The 26,529-nt window shown below is 46.0% G+C and overlaps 3 protein-coding genes across 3 annotated transcripts; 1 reads left to right on the top strand and 2 right to left on the bottom strand.

Annotated features, from left to right (window-relative positions):
- Positions 1–7,329: 7,329 nt before the first annotated feature.
- LOC138605803 (serine incorporator 1) lies at positions 7,330–16,457 on the bottom strand. The gene is made up of 10 exons (XM_069678244.1): positions 16,419–16,457; positions 13,644–13,805; positions 13,128–13,321; positions 10,962–11,041; positions 10,721–10,858; positions 10,221–10,390; positions 9,898–9,988; positions 9,530–9,731; positions 9,221–9,448; positions 7,330–7,922 (listed from the first exon to the last, which is right to left on the bottom strand). The coding sequence occupies exons 1-10, from the start codon at positions 16,455–16,457 to the stop codon at positions 7,787–7,789; spliced, it is 1,440 nt and encodes a 479-aa protein (XP_069534345.1). The 3' UTR covers positions 7,330–7,786.
- Positions 16,458–20,527: 4,070 nt separating this feature from the next.
- Positions 20,528–22,334, top strand: LOC138606018 (fibronectin type III domain-containing protein 11-like). Its single transcript, XM_069678477.1, has 3 exons — positions 20,528–20,584; positions 21,106–21,872; positions 22,292–22,334. Exons 1-3 carry the CDS (start codon positions 20,528–20,530, stop codon positions 22,332–22,334), a joined length of 867 nt encoding a protein of 288 aa, XP_069534578.1.
- A 577-nt stretch (positions 22,335–22,911) lies between these two features.
- On the bottom strand, positions 22,912–25,920 carry LOC138606232 (P2Y purinoceptor 1-like). Its single transcript, XM_069678695.1, has 2 exons — positions 25,891–25,920; positions 22,912–24,714 (listed from the first exon to the last, which is right to left on the bottom strand). Exon 2 carries the CDS (start codon positions 24,550–24,552, stop codon positions 23,320–23,322), a length of 1,233 nt encoding a protein of 410 aa, XP_069534796.1. The 5' UTR covers positions 24,553–24,714; positions 25,891–25,920; the 3' UTR covers positions 22,912–23,319.
- Between the last annotated feature and the right edge of the window lie 609 nt (positions 25,921–26,529).

The following is a 26,529-nucleotide window of genomic DNA, read 5'->3' as shown; positions in this document are numbered from 1 at the left end:
CGTAGACAGACGTTCTCCACAGCGCAGTAGCTAGCTAACTGATCGAGCGTTCTTGGTGCTCTGTGGCTAAATGTTGCAGATTGATTGGTTGAAATAGGTTGGTCCTAGCTTACGTAGGCACATGTGAGATTTTGTTTCACAGGAAGAAAAAAATATCGAATTTGCACTGAAGAGCTGCTCTTCATCTCTACAGAATAAGGCTATACATACAGGACTCTGCACGTGCTCTGTGTGGTACCTGTCTTCAGGTAACTGTTGTTGTTATTTGATGATTTATAAAAACAAATGACTGAGTTGTAATTTACGATCTGAATCCTCCACCACTGCTCTGACACACAGCGCTCAAATCACTGTGGGACAGTAGCTGTACTGCCATGTAGTATGTAGCATTAAGCATGTAGCAGGTCAAGCTAACAGACAGGTGCTGCTGTAATTATCTATAGAACAATCACAGAGTCACAGTCACACCGTCTTTATGAACGTGTGTGTGTGTGTGTGTGTGTGTGTGTGTGCGTGCGTGTGTGTGTGCGTGTGTGTGTGTGGTGTCAAAAGCACATTAGGTTTACTCCTGAGCATGTACAGAAAACGAACTGAACTAAATCTGTCTCCCAGGCTGCGTCTCCATGCTTTCGCTCCTCCTGGTAATAAAACACACACACACACACACACACACACACACACACAATGATGATGAAGAGTGGGTCTGAATCAAAGCCGTCTCATCCCGCTCTGCCTGCGATCGGCTCTGCAGGAGGATTGGAGAGGAATTGGCCGGGATTAGCTTAACGCTGCCATGTGGCACACACACACACACACACACACACACACACACACACACACACACACACACATACATACACACACACACTGACAGGAGGATCTGTTTTTCTCTCTGTTTCTTCTGTTCCTCTAACACGAAGAGTTTGAACATGTTTCATCTCCTCTGTTCACACTGAAGCTGCAGACCCACCCTCCTTGTTTACTCTCTCTGAACTGTAAACAACAACAACAACATGTTTCATGTTAATCTACTTCACTTCAGTTAAACCTGATTCTTTAGAGAGTTTTACAGGAGACAAAAGATAAGCATCAAACAGCTTCTGTCATCAGACATCCCATAACAACCAGACATCCCATAATAACCAGTTTAACACGTCATCATACAGATATCTAAAGATCCTACAAACTTGAACGCCTCACACCAACCTGCTGTTCAGGGCGTATCAATGTAAATGTTTTGTAATGTGGACTTTGTCACCTTACACAGAGTGCGATCTGTCCCACGGGACCTGAAGGCATCACAGCCAGGACAAACTTCACTTTAAGGCCTGTTATCACCTGCTCCTATTATTCTTGCACCTGTGACAGGTGGTGAGACAGAGACGATGCAGACAGCAACCTCTGTCATATGACTTTCTCTCTGATCACATGATCTTTAACCAGGAGCTGCAGGACACAGTTTACCTGGTGAGATCTATTATTGTCCTGTACTGTGCTCGGGTTAGCCCCTCCCCCTCCACCTGTCCACCTGTCTGACATGAAAGCACACAGCAGGAGGAACAACATGATTAATAGAACCTGTTTTAGACATCAGGAACATTAAGACACAGTTAATTAAACTCTGATGTTAATACTACGTGTTTTTAGACAGTAGAAGAAGAACAGGTGACACTCACGATGAACACCTGGCCTGGTGAGCAGCTGTGATGATGTCAGCTCACCTGTACTGACACAGACTGAGGTGTTAATTAATCAAATATTTTCAGCGATGAAGTGAAGCCGCCGTTCAGCTCAGGTGACAGACTCGCACCGAGGACGCAGGTCACACAGGTGACTGTGGAAACAGGCCAGCAAAGTGAGGCTCAGGTGAGCTCAGGTGAGGTGTGTCTGCTTGTTGCCAATCAAAGAGATCCAGTCTGTGTTAAACCTGAGAGGTGAAAGCATCCTCCTCATGACAGGGTTGTACAGAAGCAGAACACTGAGAGATACTTTGAATGTTGTGATCAGTGTGTGCGTCATTAATACAGGACAGGTGTGACAGATGTGTTCTCATCAAGCTGTTTACGACAAGACTGATTAGGTTGACTCTGAACTTAAACTGTTCATTCTTTATCTTGTGATAAACACAACACACACCTGAGAACAGGTGAGCAGTGACCGACACACACACACAACAACAACTATTCATTCATTCATCCTACTGCAACACAAACCTTTAATCATTCAAACCAACAATAAACTGTGTCTATAGATGTTTATGAGACTGAAACACACACACACACACACACACACACAAACATCTGCATAGACACACCAACCATCAACACATCAATAATAATCACTAAACAGGAGTAGAGAGAGCAGGGTGAATGGATGTGTGCTCCTGCTGCACACACACACACACACACACACACACACACACACACACTCTCTCTCTGTTTGTAAAGGAACAGACTGTATCCGCACAACAGAACCGACCCCTTCAGAGCGGATAGTGATGACACATTGATATCACACAAACACACACACACACAGCATGTCACTCACCATTGCTGCCACGTCTCCTGTAGTCCCCCGCGCGCGCACTTGTGTGTGTGTGTGTGTCAGCTAACAATAGGTCCTGAGGAGCGGCTGGATGCAGGACGAGCACACACTGAGGATGGAGGAGGCTGCAGAGCGCCTGGCAGTCAAATCCCAGGGTATTACTGCATCACATGACCTGCGTCAGGCAGCGAGCAAGAGAGAGAGAGAGAAGAGGGGGGGAGGCATCACAGAGCAGCCCCCCCTCCTTTGATCACTGTGACATCAGAGGAGGAAGAGCCAATCAGACACGAGCTCTGAACCCCTCCCTGAGCAGAAACACACAGAAACATGGAGACAAAGAGAGAGAGGAGGGAAACACACACCTGCTCCGATCCTCACACACACACACACACACACACACACACACACACACTCTCTGTGAGACCATGGTGATGATGATGGAGATTATATTGACATGTTATAAGAGCCACAGAGATACAGAGAGGTGTTTATGTTTCAATCAGGTGAAGGATTACAATCAGGAACAGATGGAGGACACACACACACACACACACACAGATGTCGGTGTGATAACAGGGTGTTCTGGTGTTATGTTTATATGAAGTTATATTCTCACACGTTCTGATCTTATTGATAATATTATGTTGTTATATATTTATTTGCAGTTATTTTCTATGAAAACAGCTTTAAGGATGTCTGGTGTCTCTTACCTGGCATCTGCTCAGATTCATCTCGTCACAAAATCCTGTGAATTAAATTAATATTTAATATCCACAGTGACGTCTGAGAGGATTACAGACGGTCGGGGCTGATCTGGTGATTTCAAGTCTTTATTTCAGATACAACTAAATTAAACAGTGAAATAACTACAGTGAGCCTCCTGCTGCTGGGATTTGTAGTTTCCAGATAAAACCATGAGGGGATAAACGGAGTCTGAACTCAAACATCCTCCAGGTTCAGTCAGACGTACAGGTGTTCCGCGTACAGGTGTTCCATGTGTTTTAATCTGAGGTCTCCACAGAGTTAGAGTTTATTACAGGACAATAATAAAACTACATTAAAATGATGTGTTTGTCTTTAGACTTCAGTTTGAGTGATTAAAATATTTAAACAACGTGAACACTTGAAATATAATCCAGGTGAGGAGAGCGTTAAAGGTGACTGCACACTGCCCAGACATTAGCTGACGGGACAAACTTTTGTTTTTGTTAAACTGAAATTGCTTAACGGACAGATAGTTACGGGCATTAGAAGAAGAAAGTTGTGTGTACTGTATAGTATAGGCTGGTTGTCAAGGGAACGCTCTGGGAAAAGGCACACATTGGTCCGACTGTCCACGACTCCATCACACCTGACTGGACATGTCAAACTCCAACATCTCCATCGAACACCGACTGTCGGCGCACACCAACCCGACAGTTGGGGTTGGTCGCCGTTTGTCTGGGCAGTGTGCAGCCACCTTTAGTGAACACCAGCAGCCTTAAACCATTTTCCTATACCCCTTTCCCACCGAAATTAGCGCGCTGACACAGATTTTTCAGACCAGGGAAGACCCGCTTATAGATGTCGATTGTTTCCTTTCCCATTGACAGTGGAGTATACTCCTGTCGGTCTCTTTTCTGCTGTGTTACTGTCTGACGTCACAAACGCGCCAGAAACAGGGTTAGTAAACAGTGAAGATGATATGGGGGTTAGGTCTTTATTGTATCTATTACTCATTCTGTTTATCAAACTCGGCGCCAACAAAATTTGGAACGATGTTCGAGCGCTGCTTGGACAGAGACAGACGGAATTTGTAGCTGAGACAAGGAGTCGCAGAAGTTACCGACGGAGCATAGCATCGCACGGAAAGGAGGCGGACATTAGTGTGTCGACACGGGTTTTGTGTTCCCATCAATGCCGATCGGAGCTGAGGCGAAAATTACCCAGGACTACTGCAGAGTCATTTGACCCGGGTCTAAATGCTGATTGTTACCTTTCCCACTAAGCAAAAAAAACGAGTATTGCCGATTTTTTTGACCAGTGGGAAAGCGGCTTTACAGATGGTTAACTGTCTCTCTTTAAAGAAGTTCTCCTGACTTCCTGCTTTGCTCCTGTTATAATCTATTTGACCACTAGAGGTCACTGCAAAACAACCACCTGATAATGTTCCAAGAAGAGCTGCTGACAGAGGATCAAACGGCTGTTTTATCTGATTTATCAGAGTCTTCTCACAAACTGAGGCCTTCTCCACACACACAGTTTACAGGTGAGCTACAGCAGAATGAGAGCAGCGAACAGGTAAACTCTGAGAGGCTGCAACAGTGTGTCTGTGAATTCTCCCTCTGAGTGAGTTACAGGTGAAGGGTGCTACAGGTGAAGGGTGTTACAGGTGAAAGGTGCTACAGGTGAAGGGCGTTACAAGTGAAGGGTGCTACGGGTGAAGGGTGCTACAGGCGAAGGGTGTTACAGGCGAAGGGTGCTCAGGTGAAGGATGCTACAGGCGAAGGGAGTTACAGGTGAAGGATGCTAAAGGTGAAGGGAGCTACAGGTGAAGGATGCTAAAGGTGAAGGGAGTTACAGGTGAAGGGAGTTACAGGTGAAGGGTGCTACAGGCGAAGCATGCTACAGGTGAAGGGTGCTACAGGTGAAGGGTGCTAGAGGTGAAGGATGCTGCAGGTGAAGGATGCTACAGGCGAAAGGAGTTACAGGTGAATGATGCTAAAGGTGAAGGGAGTTACAGGTGAAAGGTGCTACAGGCAAAGGGAGTTACAGGTGAAGGATGCTACAGGTGAAGGAATTTACAGGCGAAGGGTGCTACAGGCAAAGGGAGTAACAGGTGAAGGATGCTACAGGCGAAGGGAGTTGCAGGTGAAGGGTGCTACAGGTAAAGGATGCTACAGTTGAAGGGTGCTACAGTTGAAGGATGCTACAGGTGAAGGGTGCTACAGGTGAAGGGTGCTACAGTTGAAGGATGCTACAGGTGAAGGGTGCTACAGTTGAAGGATGCTACAGGTGAAGGATGCTACAGTTGAAGGATGCTACAGTTGAAGGATGCTACAGGTGAAGGGTGCTACAGTTGAAGGATGCTACAGGTGAAGGGTGCTACAGGTGAAGAGTGTTACAGGTGAAGGGTGCTACAGGTGAAGGGTGTTACAAGTGAAGGGTGCTACAGGTGAAGAGTGTTATAGGTGAAGGGTGCTACAGGTGAAGGGTACTACAGGTGAAGGGTGCTACAGGTGAAGTGTACTATAGGTGAAGTGTACTACAGGTGAAGGGTGCTACAGGTGAAGGGTGCTACAGGTGAAGTAGCAGCAGTTTAATGAGTGACACATGAATCTGAAAACATGGACCTACCTGAGGCTTGTTCCAGGTGTGAATGTGTCAAAGCTCTGCTTCCTGTGTGTCACTGTGAACAGGTGAAATGGAGCTTTAGGGATCCATGTGTAAAACACACCTGTCCAGTGTTTGTGTGTGAGCACCTGAAACAACAGTTTGTTTCTCCTCAGGGTCACCCTGATCAGCCCCCTGAGCTGTGTCTGACAGGTGTTTCATTAAAGGTGGAGAAACACTCAACATGAATAATATTTTTCACAAGCTGCCTCCAGTGTGACTCATCTCTCTGCACATGCTCAGAAGGTGCCTCTGGTGTTTGATGAATCATTGATGTGGACTTTATTGCCACCTACTGGCCGACAGGCTCATTAAAAGAGGCAGAATTTGTTTCAGTGTTCTTGTGAGGTCACTGATATTTTGTGACTCTAAGGTTGTGTGTGTGTGTGTGTGTGTGTGTGTGTGTGTGTGTGTGTGTGTGTGTGTGTGTACATCTGACCTTCAGAATCCCTCTGATGAGAGAAACCTCACTTCCTTGGACTCAGTCCTTCCTGTCTGTCTTAAAGTGACAGCAGATAGGAAGTTGACAACAGAGAGTCTGACAGCAGATGTACAATAATGTTTAAACATCCAGCGTGCAGCTGAACCTTCATGAACCTCAGACTGCAGACACACGTCTCCTATCACAAAGAGGAGGACGAATGCCCTGTGCTCGCTTAGACATTCAGACAAAGGGGAAATCTGCACACACACAAGCACACACAGCAGAGAGAGACCTTACAGCTGCTCTCCATGAGGTAAAAACCACAGTTGGAGCGGGACGTTAGCCACTCACACAAGGCTGCACACCAGAGAGAGGCCTTACAGCTGCTCCGAGTGCAACAACAGCTGCAACCAGAGGGGAGCGCTCATTAGACACATGAGAGTCCACAGCAGAGGGAAACCGTTCAGCTGCTCGCTCTGCGGGAAGAGATTCAGTGACAGAGGAAATCTGACTGAACACAAGAGGAGAGAAACCGTGCAGCTGCAGTGTGAGACAAAGAGTTCAGTCTGTTAGCACACATGGCCCTCAGAGACGAGCAGAGACGCTGCAGAGCAGGAAGTCCAGAAGAGACAGCAGAGCCCAGCAGAACCACAGTCTGAGTCAGGACCTCCATCCAGAGGCAGCAGTTTGAGCTCACTCACAGAGCACAACGAAGGAGAATCTGCAGCTCCTGTCCTCAGCTGGAACTCCTCTGCTCCTCATCACCAGTTTCCTCGTGTTTCGAGGAACAGAAATGAGCCTTTGAAGATATAAATGATTTGTATATAAACTAAGATATAAAGTACAGTGAGTGATGTCAGCTGAGATGCATGTAAAGCTGAAATAAAGAGATGATAAACATCCTGAAAGTTGATTTTATTCACTACAGAGAATGATTTCAGGCGTCACAGTTTGTTTAAATCTGAATCTTATTTTTCTTATAAAACACACTTTGATTTAAAAACGAGATTCTTCACCAGTAAAATCAATAAATATTAAAGGTGTTACAAACAGACATTAATACAATCACCACATTAAAGTTCTGATTGTCACCGAGAAAGTTTACAGTATAAACTTGTGTCCTTCATTTGGCAGAAACAGTTTATGAGTTTACTACACACATGTTCTTTATATAATCACATATGTGACACATAAGGCAGAGGAAGGCGTTCAGTCAGAACCGTCATTATAATACTGACACTTCTCAAACATTCACACTGTCAGAAATAGACAGATCTGTCCATCAGTTTGTCTTCATGGAGTGTTTTTGTGCTTTAATATGAAATGTGTGAAGTCACTAGACACGTGGATCAGCTACTATGGCACCTCTGAATGGACAAAACACTGCAGATAAAGGTTGAAACATGAGTTCAGATTGACGAAGGCCTCGTGGCAGCAAAGAGCCGATCAGCTGAAGTCTCTGTTGGTGAGGATCATGGGGGCCAGTAGGGTCCAGACGTACAGAGCCAGACACACCCAGCTGGACGTGATCTTCACCCACACGGCCGGCCACTTACTGCTGATGGTGTAGTCTGCATCAGGGCTGAAACAGAGGATAATAAGACCTGTAACACGCCTGCAGGCAGAGCGGACTCTCACTGAGGAGGAGCAGGCTTCACTCAAATGGTGATAAACACAGTCTCAGAGGTTGACAATAGGCGTGAGGGAAACGGTCCCTGCATGCTCATTCTGTCGTGCAGCTGTGTCCCAATCCAGGGGCCGCAGCCTTCTAAGGCCGTATTTGAAAGCCGATTGCGCCATAGAAACGCGCCGAAGGCTGTGTCAATTTGTGGAGGAAATGTTGACGAAACTTGATCAGAACATAATCTGAGGATTTCAGATCCTAAATCTGGGCAGGCTCGGGATCATGTGAGTCTGACCTCAGCGGCTCACTGAGCCTCTTGAGCAAAGAGGACCGGATTTCAGCTCTGCAGAGTTTATGAAGACGTGAGCACCAACCAGCTCCTGACCTGCTGACAGACTTCACACTGAATCTCTGACAGATTTGGTCTCAGACTGGCACAGTTTGAGAGAAGCTTCTCCAACATCACAGGCAGGACAGCAGAGCTGAGCACAGAGCACAGTGAACAGTTTAAGTCCACATGTCTGCAGAAGGACGGCTCGTACAGTCTGACAGCCTGTGAGTCTGCACACACCTGCTCCAGTAACACATAAAGAAACAAGGCTTTAATGAGGTGCTGCAGCAGAGCTCATGACACACACAGGGGCGGCTGTGGCTCAGTGGAAGAGTGGAGATTCAGAAGGTTGGTGGTTCAGTCCCCAGCTCCCTTAGTCTACATGTCCAAGTGTCCTTGGGCAAGACACTGAACCCTTAATTGCTCATAGCCATCGGTGTGTGTGAGTGTGATGAATGATTGACAGTCAGGCACTTCATGTAGCAGCCTCTGCCATCAGTGTGTGAATGTGACATGTAGTGTAAAAATGCTTTGAGCGGTCGCAAGACTAGAGAACAGATATATAAGTACAGTCCACTCGTTGACACTCTCATAGTCTAACCTTGTCAGTATAAATCAAACAGAGCCTGTAACGCCTCCTAGTGGCTGGAGGTTATAGTGACTTCTATCACTGCACACTATGCCACCAGGAGCAATATGGGGTTCAGTGTCTTGCCCAAGGACACTTCGACATGTGACTGTAGCAGTCAGGGATCAAACCCCAACTTTCCGATTGAGAGATGACAACTCTACCACATAGCCACAGCTTCTTTGAGAAACTATGTCCTCCCTGCAGAGCTCAGACTGAACTCGCAGCATGACGCGTGGGTATGCTGTCCTTTCTGATCTGTTCACAGGTGTGATACAGACGTGTTGTGCTCCTCACCTGTACCAGTTGGTGAGCGTCATCATGATGTAGAGCGAGGCCAGGAACAGCATGAAGTGGAAGAAGGAGTAGGAGTACTGCACCATGTCCTGCTCATTGTCCTCCACCCGCCGCGGCCCCGGCAGGTCCTCCGAGAGGTCGGTGCTGCTGCCACCCTCCGCCAGGATGGCCGAGTCTTTTGACGCCATGGTCAGCTTGTTCACCTGGCTGGTGCTGGACGAGCGGATGCTGTCGGAAAATGATATGGTTAGAAAATCTTATTGCACCTGCAGGAAGTTCACAGTGTCTCAGCCTCAGGTGAGCAGGTACCTGGAGTAGATGATGCACAGCACGAATATGGCGAGTCCCACGATGCTCTGAGCATCCCACCACTGCAGGTAGGGGGCGCTCAGCACCGGCTCCTCTGTGCCGATGATCAGAACGGCCGTCTGGTTCTCCATCTCCAGGGGGGGCAGGGTGGGGGCCGCCATCTGCTGGAAGATACTCAGCAGGTTGGGGTTACACTCCTGGTCTGAGGGGGGAGGAGGAGGAGGGAGCACAGACCTCATCAGCAGGCAGAGTCACACAAAATAAAATCATAGTTTGAAAGGATTTAATTAAAGAATAAAATATATAAAATACACTATTAAAAATATATAAATTTTATCTGTGATGAAGAGCACGTCTGTTGTCCTCACCAGGTTCATTGGTCATGGCCGACCAGGTGAGAAACATGGTGTACAGAGTGATGATGGACGACTGCAGCAGACCTGAGCGAGGCTGAGACTCCTGCACACGCGCACACACACACACACACACACACACACACACACACACACACACACACACAATTAATGAACAAAGCACCTTAAAACACCTGCACACACCTGTTCTTCACTCATGAACGTCCTTACTTCTAATCTGTGAGGAGTGTCTTAAGTGGTGACCTCTGACCTCACAATAACTAACACCACACACTGTACAGGTGTGAATATGACAGAGGAAGCTTCCTGTCTGTTACCTGAACTCTGTGAAGCACGGAGATGACCGAGGCCACGATGCAGGAGAACGAGTTGAAGCTGATGAAGAACTTGTTGATGAAACATGCGTCAGGTTTGGTGTAGAAGATGAAGAAGAGAACGACGGCGACAAACGACAGGATGTAGTTCAGGACCGTGACCACCAGCAGAGCTGCAGACAGGAAGTACAAAGGTCAATATCAGACACTAAAAAGATCTTATAAAGTAAAGATAAAAGTGTTAACAACAGGGGTCTCCAACCCTGCTTCTGGAGAGCTACCTTCCTGTATGTTTTAGGTTTCTCCGTACTCTAACACACCTGGTTTGAATGATCTGGTCAATATCTACCAACTGAAGAGTCTCAGGGGATTGATAACGAGCAAAACATTCAAATCAGGTGTGTTAGAGTACGGAGCTCTCCAGGAGCAGGGTTGGAGAATCCTGGTTTGCAGACTATAGTTAAAGGTTTTAAGGTGTGAACATGGTCTGCAGTGAGTCTGACCTGCGTACCAGCCCCGCGAGCTGCCCGTCTCCATGTTGTCCACCCAGGTCTCATTCCAGGAGTGAGCGAAGTCCACCAGCAGCACCAGCTGGATGAGGATGAAGAAGAAGGCTCCAGCACAGCCCACGATGAACCAGGCTGCACAGACACACCTCCGTCATTTACCTGTGTCACAGCTGTGTGTGTTTGTGTGTGTATGCGTGTGTGCGTGTGTGTGAGTGTGTGTGTGTATGTGTCTTACTGTAGGTGAAGGGAGCGTCTGGGATGTAAAAGGCTCCGGCTGTGATCCCGACCAGAGCAGCAAACTTAAAGAACCAGAACCTGAAACACAAAGTCAAAGGCTGATCACACAGATGAAACAGGTGACACAGGTGATACAGGTGATACAGCTGACACAGGTGACACAGGTAACACAGCTGACACAGGTGATGCAGCTGACACAGGTGAAACAGGTAACACAGCTGACACAGGTGATACAGCTGACACAGGTGAAACAGGTAACACAGCTGACACAGGTGATACAGCTGACACAGGTGAAACAGGTAACACAGCTGACACAGGTGATACAGCTGACACAGGTGAAACAGGTAACACAGCTGACACAGGTGATACAGCTGACACAGGTGAAACAGGTGATACAGCTGACACAGGTGACACAGGTAACACAGCTGACACAGGTGATGCAGCTGACACAGGTTACACAGGTAACACAGCTGACACAGGTGATGCAGCTGACACAGGTGATACAGGTAACACAGCTGACACAGGTGCTACGGGTGACACAGGTGATACAGGTGATGCAGGTGATACAGGTGAAACAGCTGACACAGGTGATACAGGTGATGCAGTTGATACAGCTGACACAGGTGATACAGGTAACACAGCTGACACAGGTGCCACGGGTGACACAGCTGACACAGGTAACACAGCTGACACAGGTGATACAGGTGATACAGCTGACACAGGTGATACAGGTGATACAGGTGATACATGTGACACATGTGACACAATGAACCAGGTGACAGGTGTGAAGGAATTTTTTATGTTAACCTGTTTGATCATGTGTTTAAATGTCTTTAATATTATAGAGTTAATAATCATGGTATAATCAGCTAAGGTTAATTTTAAGGATATGTATTGTCTGCTCCTCTCCAGGGTCTTGTGCATTATTTACAGTTGCTCCTTCTGTCTTAGAGAGGTAGTTGGTGGCCTTGTCTGGGCTGAGAGCTCCAGGGCAAGGGGTAAACTCTAGATAGTCAGGTGCTTCAGCTAAAGTCATAACAATAACACCTTACTTTGTCTCTGTGAGAGGGAGTTCTTTCTGTAATGTATATCATACACTGTGAACCTTTATTCTGTGTCAGTCAGTCAGACAGCTGCGTTCTGTGTAGTACTGGTCTGACCCAGCTCGAGTTGTTAATTGCTTTTACTCATCTTTTAATATTCTTCAATTAAATGACATCAAAAGACAACTTTGTTTCCCTAAGAAATGTATTGGTCTCGTCATCAGAAATTGCCACCACAACAGGTAACACAGGTGACACAAGTGACACAATGAACCAGGTGACACAGGTGACACAGTGAAACAGGTGAAATATGTAACACAGGTGACAACTTTATATTTCTTCCACAGCTGGAACGAGCTCAGACGGAGACACAGGTGTGCATGTGTTGAAGTGTTTCTCAGGTGCTGTCCTCTCTCTCTCTCTGACACAGTTAAACTCTGTGACAGTGAATAAAGACTCAGACAGCTGGTTCTGGGTCAGCATCAGGTTCAGTCGGTCAGTTAAACAGTTACAGCAGCAACCTGCAGTCTAAACCTCAAAACACACCTGAGCAGGTGAGATTATTCTGACTGATCATCTCGTTGTCTTGAGAATAAAATCTGAGGTTCAATCAGGAGGAAAACGGTCATCTAATATCATAAATAAACAGTTCTCTTCCATGACGTTCATCTACATCATAACATGGGTTATATGTTCTAATGTTTAACGTGACATGAATGTCTTCTACAGGGAGTCATGGTCTGACATCACACGGGTCAATATTCCAGCAGCTCAAAGATGATAAAAACTGGGTTACAAATATTCTGTTTCTTTCTTTATTAAATGTTTTAATTCAGCATGAATCAATAACACTGAAATAAAGAGGGTTCCATTCACGGAGCAGAATCTGAATCAGTATCAGAGTTCATATAAAGTAAATTTCACCTGTAGGTCATCAGTGTGCACTCAGGTAACATGACAGGTGTTTGAAACTTTATGACTCAAAATCTGCAGGTCAAAGGTCATCTGAGCGTCAGCTTGTGTAACTGTCACACCTCTGACCTGCAGACTCTGATGGATGATAGTCACAAACACACAGTGTGAGCCTGTGTGTGTGTGTGTGTGTTGCTGTAGCGTCTCACCCATTGTGGACAGCAGCCCGGGGGTCTCTGCTGTTCTTGATGTTGATCATGAGAACGGAGAACGCGAGGAACCACAGACTCATCCCGAAGCAGATGCGGTACACGGCCTTATAGCCCACGAACATGTCACAGTTCACGTCCACCTGCAGGCCGGGGATGTTGGAGCCAGCCCCGTCCTCACAGAAGCCTGGGATCTGGAGAAACAAAATACAAGTGTGCAAACCATCTGTACACAGGCTCAGACTAACTTTATATAATAAGACATGATGTTAGATCCAGCTGGGGTCTGATTAAAAACAAGGTTTAACTTTATAAAGCATCTGTACACAGGGAGAACCTCCGACTGACTGAATATTGGTCAGGTCTTCCTGACAGTCCATTATGTCCGAATGACACAGACGGTCCATGTGATTTGGAAGCTTTACAGGCACATTTTCTTTGCACGCAGGCAGCTGCAGCAGAAGTCTCTGCACAGCTGTAGCTCACATTAACTTTGTATGTTTGCTGCACTCGTACCCTCTTGAGCTGACGATCCACGCCGGGTGACAGCATGATGCAGGCCACGATGGTTCCCAGCAGCAGGATGAAGGCGTAGATGATCCGGGTCACTGTAGAGTTCCTGCTGCTCGGACAGCAGCTGCACACCAGACAGGTGGCGCTGCTGCACAGACACGGCACCTTGAGACACACATAACACACCTTTAAGCATCCACCTGCAGACACACATCACACTCTATGAGAACATTGTGCTCCCAGGATGCAGGCCTGCTTGTGGCACCTAAAGTGGTATGGGAGGTAGAGCGTTCAATTATCAGGCCCCCTCTCTACTTTTAAGAGTAGACTTAAAACTTTCCTCTTAGAGTAGACTTAAAACAGAAGGAACATGTCAGAGCCTCAAGATGATCCCATGTGGTTTGATTTTTAGCAGGAGGCCAATGATAAAGTCTTCTCTCTGCACTGAATCAGATCAGACAGAAATCATGTGACAATGGTCTGCAGAGGAAACATCCTCTGACCATCACTGACCTACAGCTAAAGCCGTTGAGCTAATCGACCAGTGCATGGTTAGTTAGCACAACGATTCCCAACCCCCGGTCTCTGTGCAGTGATCCATCTCTCTGTGCAGTGATCTGTCTCTCTCTGTGCAGTGATCTATCTCTTTGTGCAGTGATCTATGTCTCTCTGTGCAGTGATATGTCTCTCTGTGCGGTGACCTGTCTCACTCTGTGCAGTGATCTGTCTCTCCCTATACAGTGATCTATCTCTCTGTGTGGTGATCTGTCTCTCTCTATACAGTGATCTGTCTCTCTGTGCAGTGATCCATCTCTCTGTGCAGTGATCTATCTCTCTGTACAGTGATCTGTCTCTCTGTGTGGTGATCTATCTCTCTGTGCAGTGATCTATCTCTCTATACAGTGATCTATCTCTCTGTGTGGTGATCTATCTCTCTGTGCAGTGATCTATCTCTCTGTGCGGTGATCTGTCTCTCTCTATACAGTGATCTATCTCTCTGTGCAGTGATCTATCTCTCTGTACAGTGATCTGTCTCTCTCTATACAGTGATCTATCTCTCTGTGTGGTGATCTGTCTCTCTATACAGTGATCTATCTCTCTGTGTGGTGATCTGTCTCTCTCTATACAGTGATCTATCTCTCTGTGAGGTGATCTCCCTCTATACAGTGATCTGTCTCTCTGTGTGGTGATCTGTCTCTCTATACAGTGATCTATCTCTCTGTGTGGTGATCTATCTCTCTGTACAGTGATCTGTCTCTCTCTATACAGTGATCTATCACTCCGTGTGGTGATCTGTCTCTATACAGTGATCTATCACTCTGTGTGGTGATCTGTCTCTCTCTGTGCAGTGATCTGTCTCTCTCTCTGAGAGCAGAGGAGATAAGGAGGCAGGAAGACAACAACAAGTTAATTCCCCTCCAGCCAGACAAGGTCAACTTAGTCCACCGTCAGACTGGGCCAGGATAAAGTGTGCCAGATAAGAGCACATGACCCAGTCCGACAGTCCACACCGAGGACGGTTCTTGATTAGAGGCAAATCAGAGGCACGCTGCTTCCTGCTGCAGGACATTTACTGACCACAGATTTACAGATGTCACAGCCTGTTCCTTTATAAAGCATGGAATCGGGAATATTTAATAATCAGACACCTTATAATATGTGTTCATCTTCTTTCTGACATGTTTTAACTGAAGTTTAACTCAGTAAAACATTGTTACTGTTTGTCACCTGAAGGCCCAATAGTTTGGTAGAGACTGTCCTGATGTCAACATCTCTCTTTTTATGCTGTTCTCTGTTATCATTTACATATAATTGCTATATCTATATTTATATATGTTATTTACTTATTGTTATGATGATCCTGCATGAGCTTGAAGTGGAGAACAACAAACAGGCAGCAGAGCAGAGTTAATCCAGTTAATCACGTGTGAGCAGATGACCGAGTATATTATTATTAACCCTTTACTTCATTGGTCTTCACTTTGTTTCTGCGGTCTCTGGTGTTATTTAGAATATCTACTGTCCCTCGTGGAGGTTAAAACAGACACTGACATGCTGCAGGTGAGCTAAAGGTGTAACACAGTCCATCCATGTAGCTGTCTTTATAATAAAAACGGGGTTAAATTACAGTTTAAAACGATCAGACATTCTGATAACAGTATGGACTGTCTCTGTCTCTGTCTCTTAAAGTGTCAGATGATATTTTAGCACATTAAACAAGTGTCAACATTACGACATTTATTCTTTCGTCTACGTAACTGACAGCGGTGGTCAGAGAGGAGCATAACAGCAATTATATTCAAAATAACAGAACACAGCGCTGCTAAGTGAATGACATGAGTGAGGAATTAACAAATAAGGTCACTTATTCAATAATTATGTTAGACTTCTACTTAAAATGAAGAACAGAGAAAAGCGCGATAAAAACGCTACATATTTGAATGGAGAGTGGTTTCACTGCTTCCTTTAATAATAGCAGCTGTGTGCGGATTTGAACAGAATAAAACGAATCTGAAATTTGACTGAAATAAATAAAACTATTGATTCGTGTATAAGACATCACTAACCCCGAGGCACGCGCTCAGGTTAGGCATCACTACCTGTTGAATTACAGCCAGTAGAGGAGGACTGTGGGCGTTAAATGAGCAGGGATTTGAATGGGGTTTGGTGTGGCGTGCTCGGAGACAGGAGAGCGGTGTGTCCTGTAGTGCGGAGCGGTACCTGTTGCTGATAGTGATGAGTAATAAAACAGTTAAATTATATAATATCAGAACTCACCCAGCTGGCCAATGAGAAGGCTCCCAGTACAGCACCCATAGCGGACCAGTTACTGTCACAGAGCCGGAGAGAATAATCCGTGTCTTCTTTTTCTTCTTCTTCGCTTCTTCTGTTCCTCCTCCTCCTCCTCCTCCCTTACACTCTATATAAACACATAGGTAAACTTACACAGGCTGATTAAATACTTAAACATTGACTGGATGAATATAGTGACAGAGCAGAAGCAGCGTTCAGGACCACAGCTCACTAAGTTATGATTCTTTTCCGCTCACTGCGTCTATCAGCGCGTCACGCTATGTGACGTCATCGCGACGTTAACCTGTTGTGAATAGCACTGACCCCCTGGAGTGAAAAATTACAGGTAAAACTTTAAAGGTGAATGTAAAACAATTTTGACATCTTAAATGTTTCTCTTTGAAATATATTTATTTTCATTCTGTATAAAAAAAAGTTTACCTGTCCAAACTCTGTATTAGTCTAAATTTATTCAATCCATAAATTATTATTGTTAAGTAATGTGAAGATGTCTGGTTGTAAAAACAACAGAAACAACACAGGTACCAAAAGAGAAGAGTTCCACTGTGTGTAAGGATGTGTGTTTCATTACAGGGCCTGTCTGCAGCTGCACCTTGCAGAACAGCACTGTGTGGACAGGAAGTCTTGTTAAACGTCTGCAGAAAAAGATACCTTGAGATTTAACAGAACATCCTGTCTGAGCAGAGAGCAGGCTGACAGTGTGACTCCTTCCAGCATGAGTCCTTCATGCTCTGTAGGTATTCTGCAGGTGTCTGATCTGCAGTGATCACACTGAAGCAGCTCATGTCTCCCTGTCAGCTGTTGTTATGAGCAGATGTTTGACAGTATTTTAGGCTGAGTGAGTCGACCATGTTTGCACTCTCTCCCTAAATGTGGAGGTCAGACGTTTAAAGACGAGTGAGGTCGCTTCACTAACAGTTACACTGAAAAGTGACAGGATGGACTCTGCAGACTGGGAAAATAATGGATGTAGCTAATGTAGCATCGAGTTTGGCTTTTTGGCCTTCACCATGTTGGTTCTGTAAAACAGGAAGTGACCATATTTGGACGAGAGGGCTGAGCTGGAGAGGAGATAGGGGGTAGCAAACTTTAAAGTTTAATCAATTTAATCAAAAGCAGAAGCACTGTGTTGACAACAAAGCAAAGAGCTTATTTGAGCCTCAGTCTGGTTCCTTAATCTGATCCAACCACCAGGGGGAGACAAACACCATCAGAGTCTCTGTGTATAGATAAACTGTACCGCAGATTGTTACACACAGAGTTAAATGTTGTCCAGTCTGTGTTGTTAAACTGGTTCAGTCAGCAAGCAGCTGCTGAAATAACAAAACAATCATCTACATTATAAGTTTAATTTGATGAATGATAATTACATGAGGTGTGTGATAAACTCAGGTGAGCTCTTCTAGAATAAACAGGAGGTATTTTTATTTAGTTTAAACTGAGAGGATAAGGAGACACAGAAGATGATAATACATCACCCATTAACATTTATTATGAGTCAATAAAACAACTTGACAGCAGCAGAAACACGTAGCACTCAGCAGGTTTACTCTGTGTTTATCTTGTTCTTTACTGTCTCTGGTCAGTTTGTGGTTATGTTTATGTATTTTAAAGCACACACACACACACACACACACACACACAGCAGAGAGAGCTGCAGAGAAAAAGCCTCCAGTCTGTTTCCTCTATATGTCACTGTTACACACACTTTCCCACAATGCACCATTGCTGCTGCTGGGACATTTAGATAACAGATCGATCACACCTTAAGATATGACAGCTAAGAATGTCAACACACACGCACGCACACACACACACACGCACATACGCACACACACAAGCCATGCAGAAGTGTCTTAAACCTGCATTCTCTCTAATGTCCAGCAGGGGGCGACTCCACTGGATGTAAAAAAGTGTGATTCTAAGTCTTTGAGAATATGTTCCTACTTCTATCTTGATTTATTCGCTCGGTAAACATTTTCCTAATGAAAATCTCTAGTTTCAAGTCTTCTTCAACACAGCAGGAATTTAAATTAGTCAATGATGCTCCCATTTAGAGTCACAGAGACCATAAAGCAGGGGAGGGTTTAGGGCGGGGCTATCTGGGATTGACAGGGTGTAAACCGGGTGAGAGACTTAAAAATGTAAATCCACCGTCTCGTCCAAATATGGTCACTTCCAGCTCCAAAAGACAAGATGGCGGAGGCCAAAACGCCGACTTCTCGTCCACAGCCCGATGGGTGACAAAACTTCCTCCCGTATAGCCTGTCATGTGACCTGATGGACCTGACTGACTCTCACTGTTGGTCTCCAAAGAGCTCAGGTCGTTAGCAGGACTCTGACTGGCTGCTGGATGATGAAGGTCTGTCATTTCCTGCATCAGGAAGCATCTGTTCTGGAGCTGCATGAGCTCATGTGTTCATCTCTCCTCTTTCAGTCCAAACAACGTGATGCGATGCAGGACCAATGGACTGTGACGGTTAACACGGCAGCAGGCTCTGCTGTGATGATGGTGACAGTTGGCTGTAACAGGCACCGTCATATTTCATTTCTAATACATAGAATAAAAACAATGACCTTTGACCCATTAATGTTAAAGGGGAAGGGCCCTGTCTTTACATACCTCAGGGCTGTAGGAGGATGGTTATGAGGTGTTAATGTATCAGTGACCGGTGAAATGCTAAATGGTGTTGAGCAGGAGGTTCAGAATGTCACAGACATCAGGTCAGAGGTCAGCCAGAAAGCTACAGAAGATTCATTAATTTATTATTATTTATTTAAACATTTAAACACAAAAAGTCAGAAGTTCATCTGTGTTTTATTCTAAGTTTATTAATATTTAGAGTTTTGCTTGTTTGTATCAACACAGATCTGATGTTAGTTATTACAGATTATCAGTCCACCACGTGTACGTCAGCTGTCATTCTGTTACCATGGTAACAGCCTGTTAGAATGTAGATCTAAATGTAAACAGGAGTCCCAGTTGAAGAGGAAACAGTCACAGGTAGGATTGTTGATCCTTTAATCACCTAAATGCTGTTTGAGAATGATGAATGACCTGTTCACGAGGCTGTGGATGAACTAAGAGGTGTTCTCTGTTGTTAGCTTGTTAGCTTCATCAGGCTAAAACTACGTTAGCTTCATCATGTAACACTACGTCAGCTTCATCAGGCTAACACTATGTTAGCTTCAGAGGTTCATGAGGAAAGCTTTAATGTTGTTCTTTATTAACTTACAGTGTGATCAGGTACTGATGACTTTTACAGACTGTCAGTTTTTTAAATGTTTGGGAGCTAATTGACCTAGCCTGTTAGGTTCCAGTAAGCTAAGCTAGCTGAGTGAGGGGGACCATTTTAGTGATTTAACTCTTAATTGAAAGTGTTTTTAACTTTGTGTGTGTGTGTGTGCGTGTGTGTGTGTGTGTGTGTGTGTGTGTGTGCTGGAGGAGGTGAAATACTCACAGTTGGGGGGGCAGATGGAGCGCTCTGAATGGCTCTTGAGTTTACACTTTGGATGATAAGCAGCTGCTGACACTGATAATGTGTTTTTATGTCAGTCTGCTGATCACCCCTCCATCCTGTCTCTCTATATTTATATGATGATGTCGTAACAAAGGTGACGATGGTGTGAACAAGGTGTGTTCATGTTCTCAGCTTCAGTTTCACTTTAAGTCCTTCCTGACACTTTACTGTAAATGGATGGTGACTCATGGCGATGCTCTCTGCGCAAACTTTTGAAACATAAACAAACTCCTGAAGAGGGAACATGAGCAGACAGCTCTGTGCTTGTTAGAGACGCATAGATGTTCTGCCTGCCTCCAGACGTCTGTATCCTCCACCAAGCTGACCCGTGTGAGATTAATGAGCACCGCTCAGTTCAGACATAAAACAATGAGAGATTCAGGCTCACATGCTGGTGTCAGAGCCCGTCCTGCCCGTCAGTCAGAGAGGAGGAAAACACAAAGTGAGCTCTAGTTAACCTGATGCTTGTCCTCCACAGCGAGCTTAGCACAGATACAAAGACAGAAGAGAAACCTGTTCGTTGGCGGTAAAACACATACTGTCGTCACAGAGATGAAGGAAGAAGCCAACATGGACTGTTCGAGCTCAGAGCTGAAGGCCCGGACCAAAGTGGACCTCTAAGCGCTCAGAGACCAGGTCCTGCATCAGTTCCACAGCAGACTGAATCACCACTCCAACATGGTCAGTAAACAACAGGGAACAGCTGGGTCTGTGCTATCGTTCATTAGCTTCTGTATGCTAAAAGGCTTTAACATGTTTTAAGTTATATGACTGAAACGTTTGCCGTGTTAGCTGAAGCAGCTCCGTTCACATGCACAAGCCTTCTGCTCCCTCAAGTTCTCCTTCATTATGATCATCTGTCAGACAGGTCGGACAGCATGAGCAAGCTCCTCCATCTTTTCTGACCATGTTGAAGAGTCCTGCTCAAATCAACAGGTCGCCTGAGGAGGAGCTGAGTTCTGGAAAGTTCAGAAATGTTTAACTAAACATGCTTAAAGCGTCATTACAAAACAGCCAGAGGCTCTGTGGACAGCTGTGTGTGTCTGTCAGAGGGATGTGAGACAGTGTGAGGGGTCCGGCACACAGCAGGGCGACTGCAGATTGATGAGCTGATGTGATGTCTTCCACAGGTGTGGCAGGAGAAACTGCTGCTCATGCAGAGGAGCTCGTACTACCTGGAGATCCAGCGTGAAGAGTACTTACCTCCAACAGAGGAACAGGAGAACGCTCCCCGTCTGTCCGACAGCATCGTGTGGACTCTGATTGACCAGCAGAGGCTGGCCCAGGCCATGGAGTTCGCCAACACCCAGGTGAAGCTCCACCTGGCTCTGCTGGAAATGCTCTACCAGGAGATCCTCCGGGGCTGCTGCCAGCTCGCGGGCTTCATGAACAAGTACAACCAGGGTTTGTTGGACAGCGACGCAGCAGCTTCAGTCCAGCAGCAGCTGCAGCAGACTCTTCAGCACGTCGCCGACTATGAGAGCAGGATGTGTCAACGTCTGTATCCACTCAACCTGCAGAACCAGCTCATAGCCAACACAGGGAACGTCCTCATACCAAAGCTCAGCGCTACGCTCGCCATCAAGCTGCCAGTCGTGATTGACAGGTTAGCGACGTGTGCCACATCCAACTCTGTGCACCTGTGCTGGGTCGTCACAGGTGAGGAGTCCAAGGATCCAAACCAACAGTTTGAGATCCAAGTAAGGATCCTCCAACCAACCATCGCTGATCACGACCAGTTCACTAAATCCACCTGCCAGCGGTGCGACGTTCAAGTGAGCAACCTGCTACCTGACAGTTACTACCAATTCTCTGTGAGGAGAGAGGACGCTGTCAACATGGTGTACGAAATGTGGACAGACACCATCGTCCTGAAGACTCAAGAAGAGAAGAAGAAGTCACACATGTTTTCACCTGCAGAGAGAGAAGATGCTAATATATATCTGTTTATGTTACATTCAACGTTACAGAAGTAAAACACACGTCCTGTTTACACACTGAGTGAAAGGAGCTCGTCTGTGACTCGTGGTTCCAAGGTGAAGGGGAACATTTAGACCCTGTGTGTGTGTGTGTGTCTGCTGGAGGAGGTGAAATACTCACAGTCACATCTGTTTGAATGTAAACAAACAACATGTTGAACCCTGAGGTTAGCGTGAGGCCACACAGAGCACAGGTCTGCTGTGGAGAGAGGATGAAGAAGCTGTTCATGAATAATTACATTTCAGCCGATCAGAAACCTCCTGAGGACCAGGAAAACGCTAGACAGATCCTTATTGTGTAATAACTTCCCGTTTGCGTCACTCCTCCTCCTCACAGGCCTCAACCTGCAGCTTTTATCAGAACCCAGAGTGACTCATGAAACGCTCACTTCCACAGAAACATTTAATCAGAGTCAGCTTCATCGGTATGAGAACACACACCTACACACACTTAAAGACAGCACACACCTACACACACTTAAAGACAGCACACGCAGGTAGAACACTGTATATTTACGGATCCTAGAAGAAACATTAAAAGTATAAATAATGAACATTATAAGATGAGACAACAAATAACAGTCAGAGAGAACAAAGGACGATTATAATGACCCCTTCTGCATGATGTCTCTCTGCAAATACCAGAGACATGTACACCGACGGTCTGTGCAGACAGACGGGCACACAGCGAGTCTGGGCAGACAGACAGGTCTTAGCAGCTTCTCTGAATGAACTGATGCTGAATGGATGTGTTTAGTCTGACAAAAACCTGCACACTGTAAGAAGTGAAAAAAAGGTAAATATGTGATGATGTCATCATCAGGTAAACTTCAGTTTCGTCTTTACATCAGACATGAGTGTGTTTTTATTCTCATGTCAACGTCTCATACTCAGGCTGTTCTGTTGCTTACACATACACACACACACACACACACACACAAATGTAATAACACAGTGTAATAAAAGCTGGTTTAATAAATCAGTGCAGAATGATATGAAACATAAATAACATCATAAAGAGTTTCTATGAATACAGCAGCTCACTGATGTCTCTGCGCAGACACCGGCACATATACAGATATATATGTATATTTATATGTACACTGGATTAAATTTGCATTATTATGTTTTTTGTTTATTATTTTAGGATCCCCGTTAGCTGTGACCTCAAGCACAGCTAGTCTTCATGGGGTCCACATATAAAACATACAGTAAAATTACATCCCACTTTTAAAACATAACATTGTACTTATCTTATGTATACTGTACATATATACTGATATCTGGTCTCTCATGTCTCCGTGGATGTATGCCGTCCGGCGGTGCCTGATGGGAAAAGAGTCTCGTGAAATCACTCTGTGCCTCTCATCCGTTCACCGGGTGTGAGCGGACCCGGCTCTCTGACGACTCCGCCTCCGCAGGTGTTCGGTACCGGCCCGCGCCGGTGAATCCGGCCAGAGAGAGACGGGCCCGCTTGCTCAGGTTGTGCATCTTCAGCAGGAACTTATCGTTTCCGACGATGTAGATAAGCGGGTTGATGGCGCTGTTCAGACACGACAGGCACCTGCTCACCTGGTGCGCCAGGTAAACGTCCCGGAAGGTCTCGTGGCAGATCCCGTTCTCCTTCAGGATCCGGGTCTGCAGGTTCAGGTTCCGGAGTACGTGGTAGGGGATGAAGCAGACGGAGAACAGGAGCACCAGGATGACACACAGCTTCAGACAGCGCTGCTTCAGCACCGGGTTCACAGATTCCTTCCGGGCCAGAACCGCGACCACGTGACCGTAACACAGCAGGATGACCACCAGCGGGACCGCGAACCCTGTAACGGTCCACGCGATGCTGTAGGGCAGGTAGTCCTGGATCATCTCTCTGGAGGTGGTGTCGAAACACGAGTCCGGATGTGTCCTATCATCCTTTTCAAAATAGAGCACGTCCGGCAGGATCTGGACCAGGACCAGGGTCCAGACCAGCGCGCTGACCCCCACCGAGTGTCTGCTGTGGATCTTCCCCATCACCCGCATGGGGTGCACGACGCCCAGGTAGCGGGACACGCTGATGCACGTGAGGAAGCCGATGCTGCCGTACAGGTTAAGGTTAAAGCAGAAGCGTGTCACCTTACAGAACGCTGGTCCGAACCTCCAGCGGCTCTTTCCCGCATAATAATCCACGAGAAAGGGCAGCGTGCACAGGTACAGCAGGTCCGAAATCCCCAGGTTGAGCATGAACACGTTGATGTGCCCGATGCTGTTCCAGCTGCCGCACACGCTGCGCAGCCCCCACGCGTTGGACAACGTCCCCACCACGAACACCGTGCCGAACACGGGCGGCAGCACGGTGTGCGTAAAGTTCAGGTCGATTCTGTCGCAGCGCGTCTCGTTCACGGACATCTTCAAGCCTGTTTGATTCTGTTGCAAGCGGCTCGTGTGCGCACACCTGTGACAGTCTGAAGCGTGTGGAGACTGAAGTGAAACTAAGAGCGGACCTGCCCACTTCTTGACAGCCTGAGGATTTCTTTTCATGTGTGTCAGTGCAGCTGCAGACAGCAGCATGGTGTGTTTCAGTGTGAAGGTTACAGATCTGACTGATGCAGATATCATCCTGATGTTCTCACGTTATGACCGTCCTGGTGAGGCAGGGGCTGCAGCAGAGAGCCTCACCCCACAGGACGGGGAGCAGAAGCGGGGTCTGAAGGCTAGGGAGCAGCCCTGATGTTCAAAGTGAACGGACAGAGGAGAGGAGTAGCTGCTGTCACACACACCCTGAAACATACACACACACAAACACACACACACACAGAGTGGTTATCATTGTTATCTGTTAGCTTTAAACCTGTTGACATGTTTGGGGGAGAGCAGAGGAGGAGGATGAACTGTCAGCCAGCCATCCGAACACCCAGTGACTGTCCCTCCTGTCCTTATCACCGGACAGAATCATCCACACCTCAGGGCAACATTCACCCTGAAAATATCCGTTTGGTATCCATTTAGTTGAACTCATTTTAACACATCACATTTCCTCTGCAGACCACAACGTTTAGATAAAAACCCACAGACAGGCTTCAAACCCTCCGACATGAGATAACTGCAGCTCAGAAGATTTAACTCTTCAGCTTCTATTGAAATGAAAATATATGACGCCAAAAACTGAGCTGACATCACAAAACGGTCCACAAATATCAGATAGAGAAGATTTCAGAGGACAGCACAGAGAGTGACGTCCTAAAGCTGTTATATTTATATCTGATAGACATGTGTGAGCCTCCCTTAGCGGACAGAATAAAAGAGGTGTTCCTTCCTTTTCTCAGGCTCAACTGAACTGTTGATGAACTGTGTCAGTCTGAACTTTAGATTTTGAATTATATTTATTATAAAACAGCTTTTCTATATGACAGAAATGTTCTGTCTCAACCGGGAGAGAGCTGCACGTCTCTGTGTTCACATGATCTTTACTGTAGTTCACATGTGAACCGTTCACTGTCCTTCATGGTGAATAAACATACAAATAATGATCCTCTTAGTGCTGATAATCACACAGCACAGCCACCAGGAGGAGATACATGTGAGCACGTCTCTTTTAAACAGAATAGAGATCTCTTTAATGCTTAAATTATACATATTATGTTATATCTGATGGACACAGTTCCATCCTGTGACTTCCTCTGAAACCCCTAAAGTCTAATTGTGGTGTGAACGTCAGTATTCTTAATAAAACTCAGCAGCAGCTCACACAGATGCAAATACATCGTGCGGTACGAGTCTCTGGGTGCGCTTCCATTCTGGCTGTGGGAGCATCACACCAGCAACAATCTTTGTTGCAACAGGAAACCGCAAGATCAGAAGCCAGAGAACAAAAACATCATACAGGTGTTTCACACGTGAGCTGACAGAAGGATTATATGTTCAGGTGAGAGATTAAAGTGTGTTTTATTCTCTCACCTGAGTGACGACGCTTAGCATTGTCCATGTCTCCTCTTCTTCTGTGGTGTTTTAAAGCTGCCTCTCCCCGTCACAGCAGAGTTACTGAGAGAATTCAACTTCCACATTCCTGCAGAGAACACTTTCCTGCTCGGGATGGTGTCCACATGCTACATGCTGCTGAACATTAGCACGGCTCATTAAACAGAGCTAGTGCTAATGTAGGCCGAAATGCTAACCTGCCGGGATGTTTGTCCCACTTTTCTTTCTGACTGAAACATTACTAACTTCCTCCTTCTGTCATGAATACAGCTGTCTTTAACTCGTGTTACTCTCCTGTTAGCTCTGCTTCAGTCTGCTAGCATCTTTATCAGTAGCTGCTAAGTGATGCACTTTCTGCAGCAGCCTGTAGCTCAGCACGTCTTTGTTCAGTGCTGACGAGCTGATCCCAGAGAGATCTTTCAGTGCTTTTACTATTTAATCTATAATGTCATGTTCACAGTGTTTTCATAGATCAGTGCGGGTCTCTGTGCCTGTTTCAGCCCTGATGAGCAGAAAGCTGGAAGAAAACATGATGGAGGCGTGTTAGAACATGTGATGTGGAGCAGACGGGCGGAGGGGGCGGGGTCAGTGGTGTGGTGTGTTTGGGCTGACAGGTCA

This window comes from Semicossyphus pulcher, unplaced genomic scaffold, assembly GCF_022749685.1.
Source record: "Semicossyphus pulcher isolate SPU_LCO1_2020_fin unplaced genomic scaffold, fSemPul1.0.p SCAF_3, whole genome shotgun sequence".
NCBI lineage: Eukaryota > Metazoa > Chordata > Actinopteri > Labriformes > Labridae > Semicossyphus > Semicossyphus pulcher.
This window is presented reverse-complemented; position numbering and strand designations above follow the sequence as displayed.

Excerpts from the sequence above, each read along its gene's own strand:
- LOC138606232 (XM_069678695.1), bottom strand. The coding sequence starts at position 24,552 with ATGATATCTGCATCAGTCAGATCTGTAACCTTCACACTGAAACACACC.
- LOC138606018 (XM_069678477.1), top strand. The coding sequence starts at position 20,528 with ATGAAGGAAGAAGCCAACATGGACTGTTCGAGCTCAGAGCTGAAGGCC. Across the intron at positions 20,585-21,105 it reads AGCTGAAGGCCCGGACCAAA|GTGTGGCAGGAGAAACTGCT; the intron begins GTGGACCTCTAA and ends TGTCTTCCACAG. Across the intron at positions 21,873-22,291 it reads ACTCAAGAAGAGAAGAAGAA|GCCTCAACCTGCAGCTTTTA; the intron begins GTCACACATGTT and ends TCCTCCTCACAG.
- LOC138605803 (XM_069678244.1), bottom strand. The coding sequence starts at position 16,457 with ATGGGTGCTGTACTGGGAGCCTTCTCATTGGCCAGCTGG. Across the intron at positions 9,732-9,897 it reads GGCCATGACCAATGAACCTG|ACCAGGAGTGTAACCCCAAC; the intron begins GTGAGGACAACA and ends CTCCCCCCTCAG. Across the intron at positions 9,449-9,529 it reads CTGTGCATCATCTACTCCAG|CATCCGCTCGTCCAGCACCA; the intron begins GTACCTGCTCAC and ends ATTTTCCGACAG.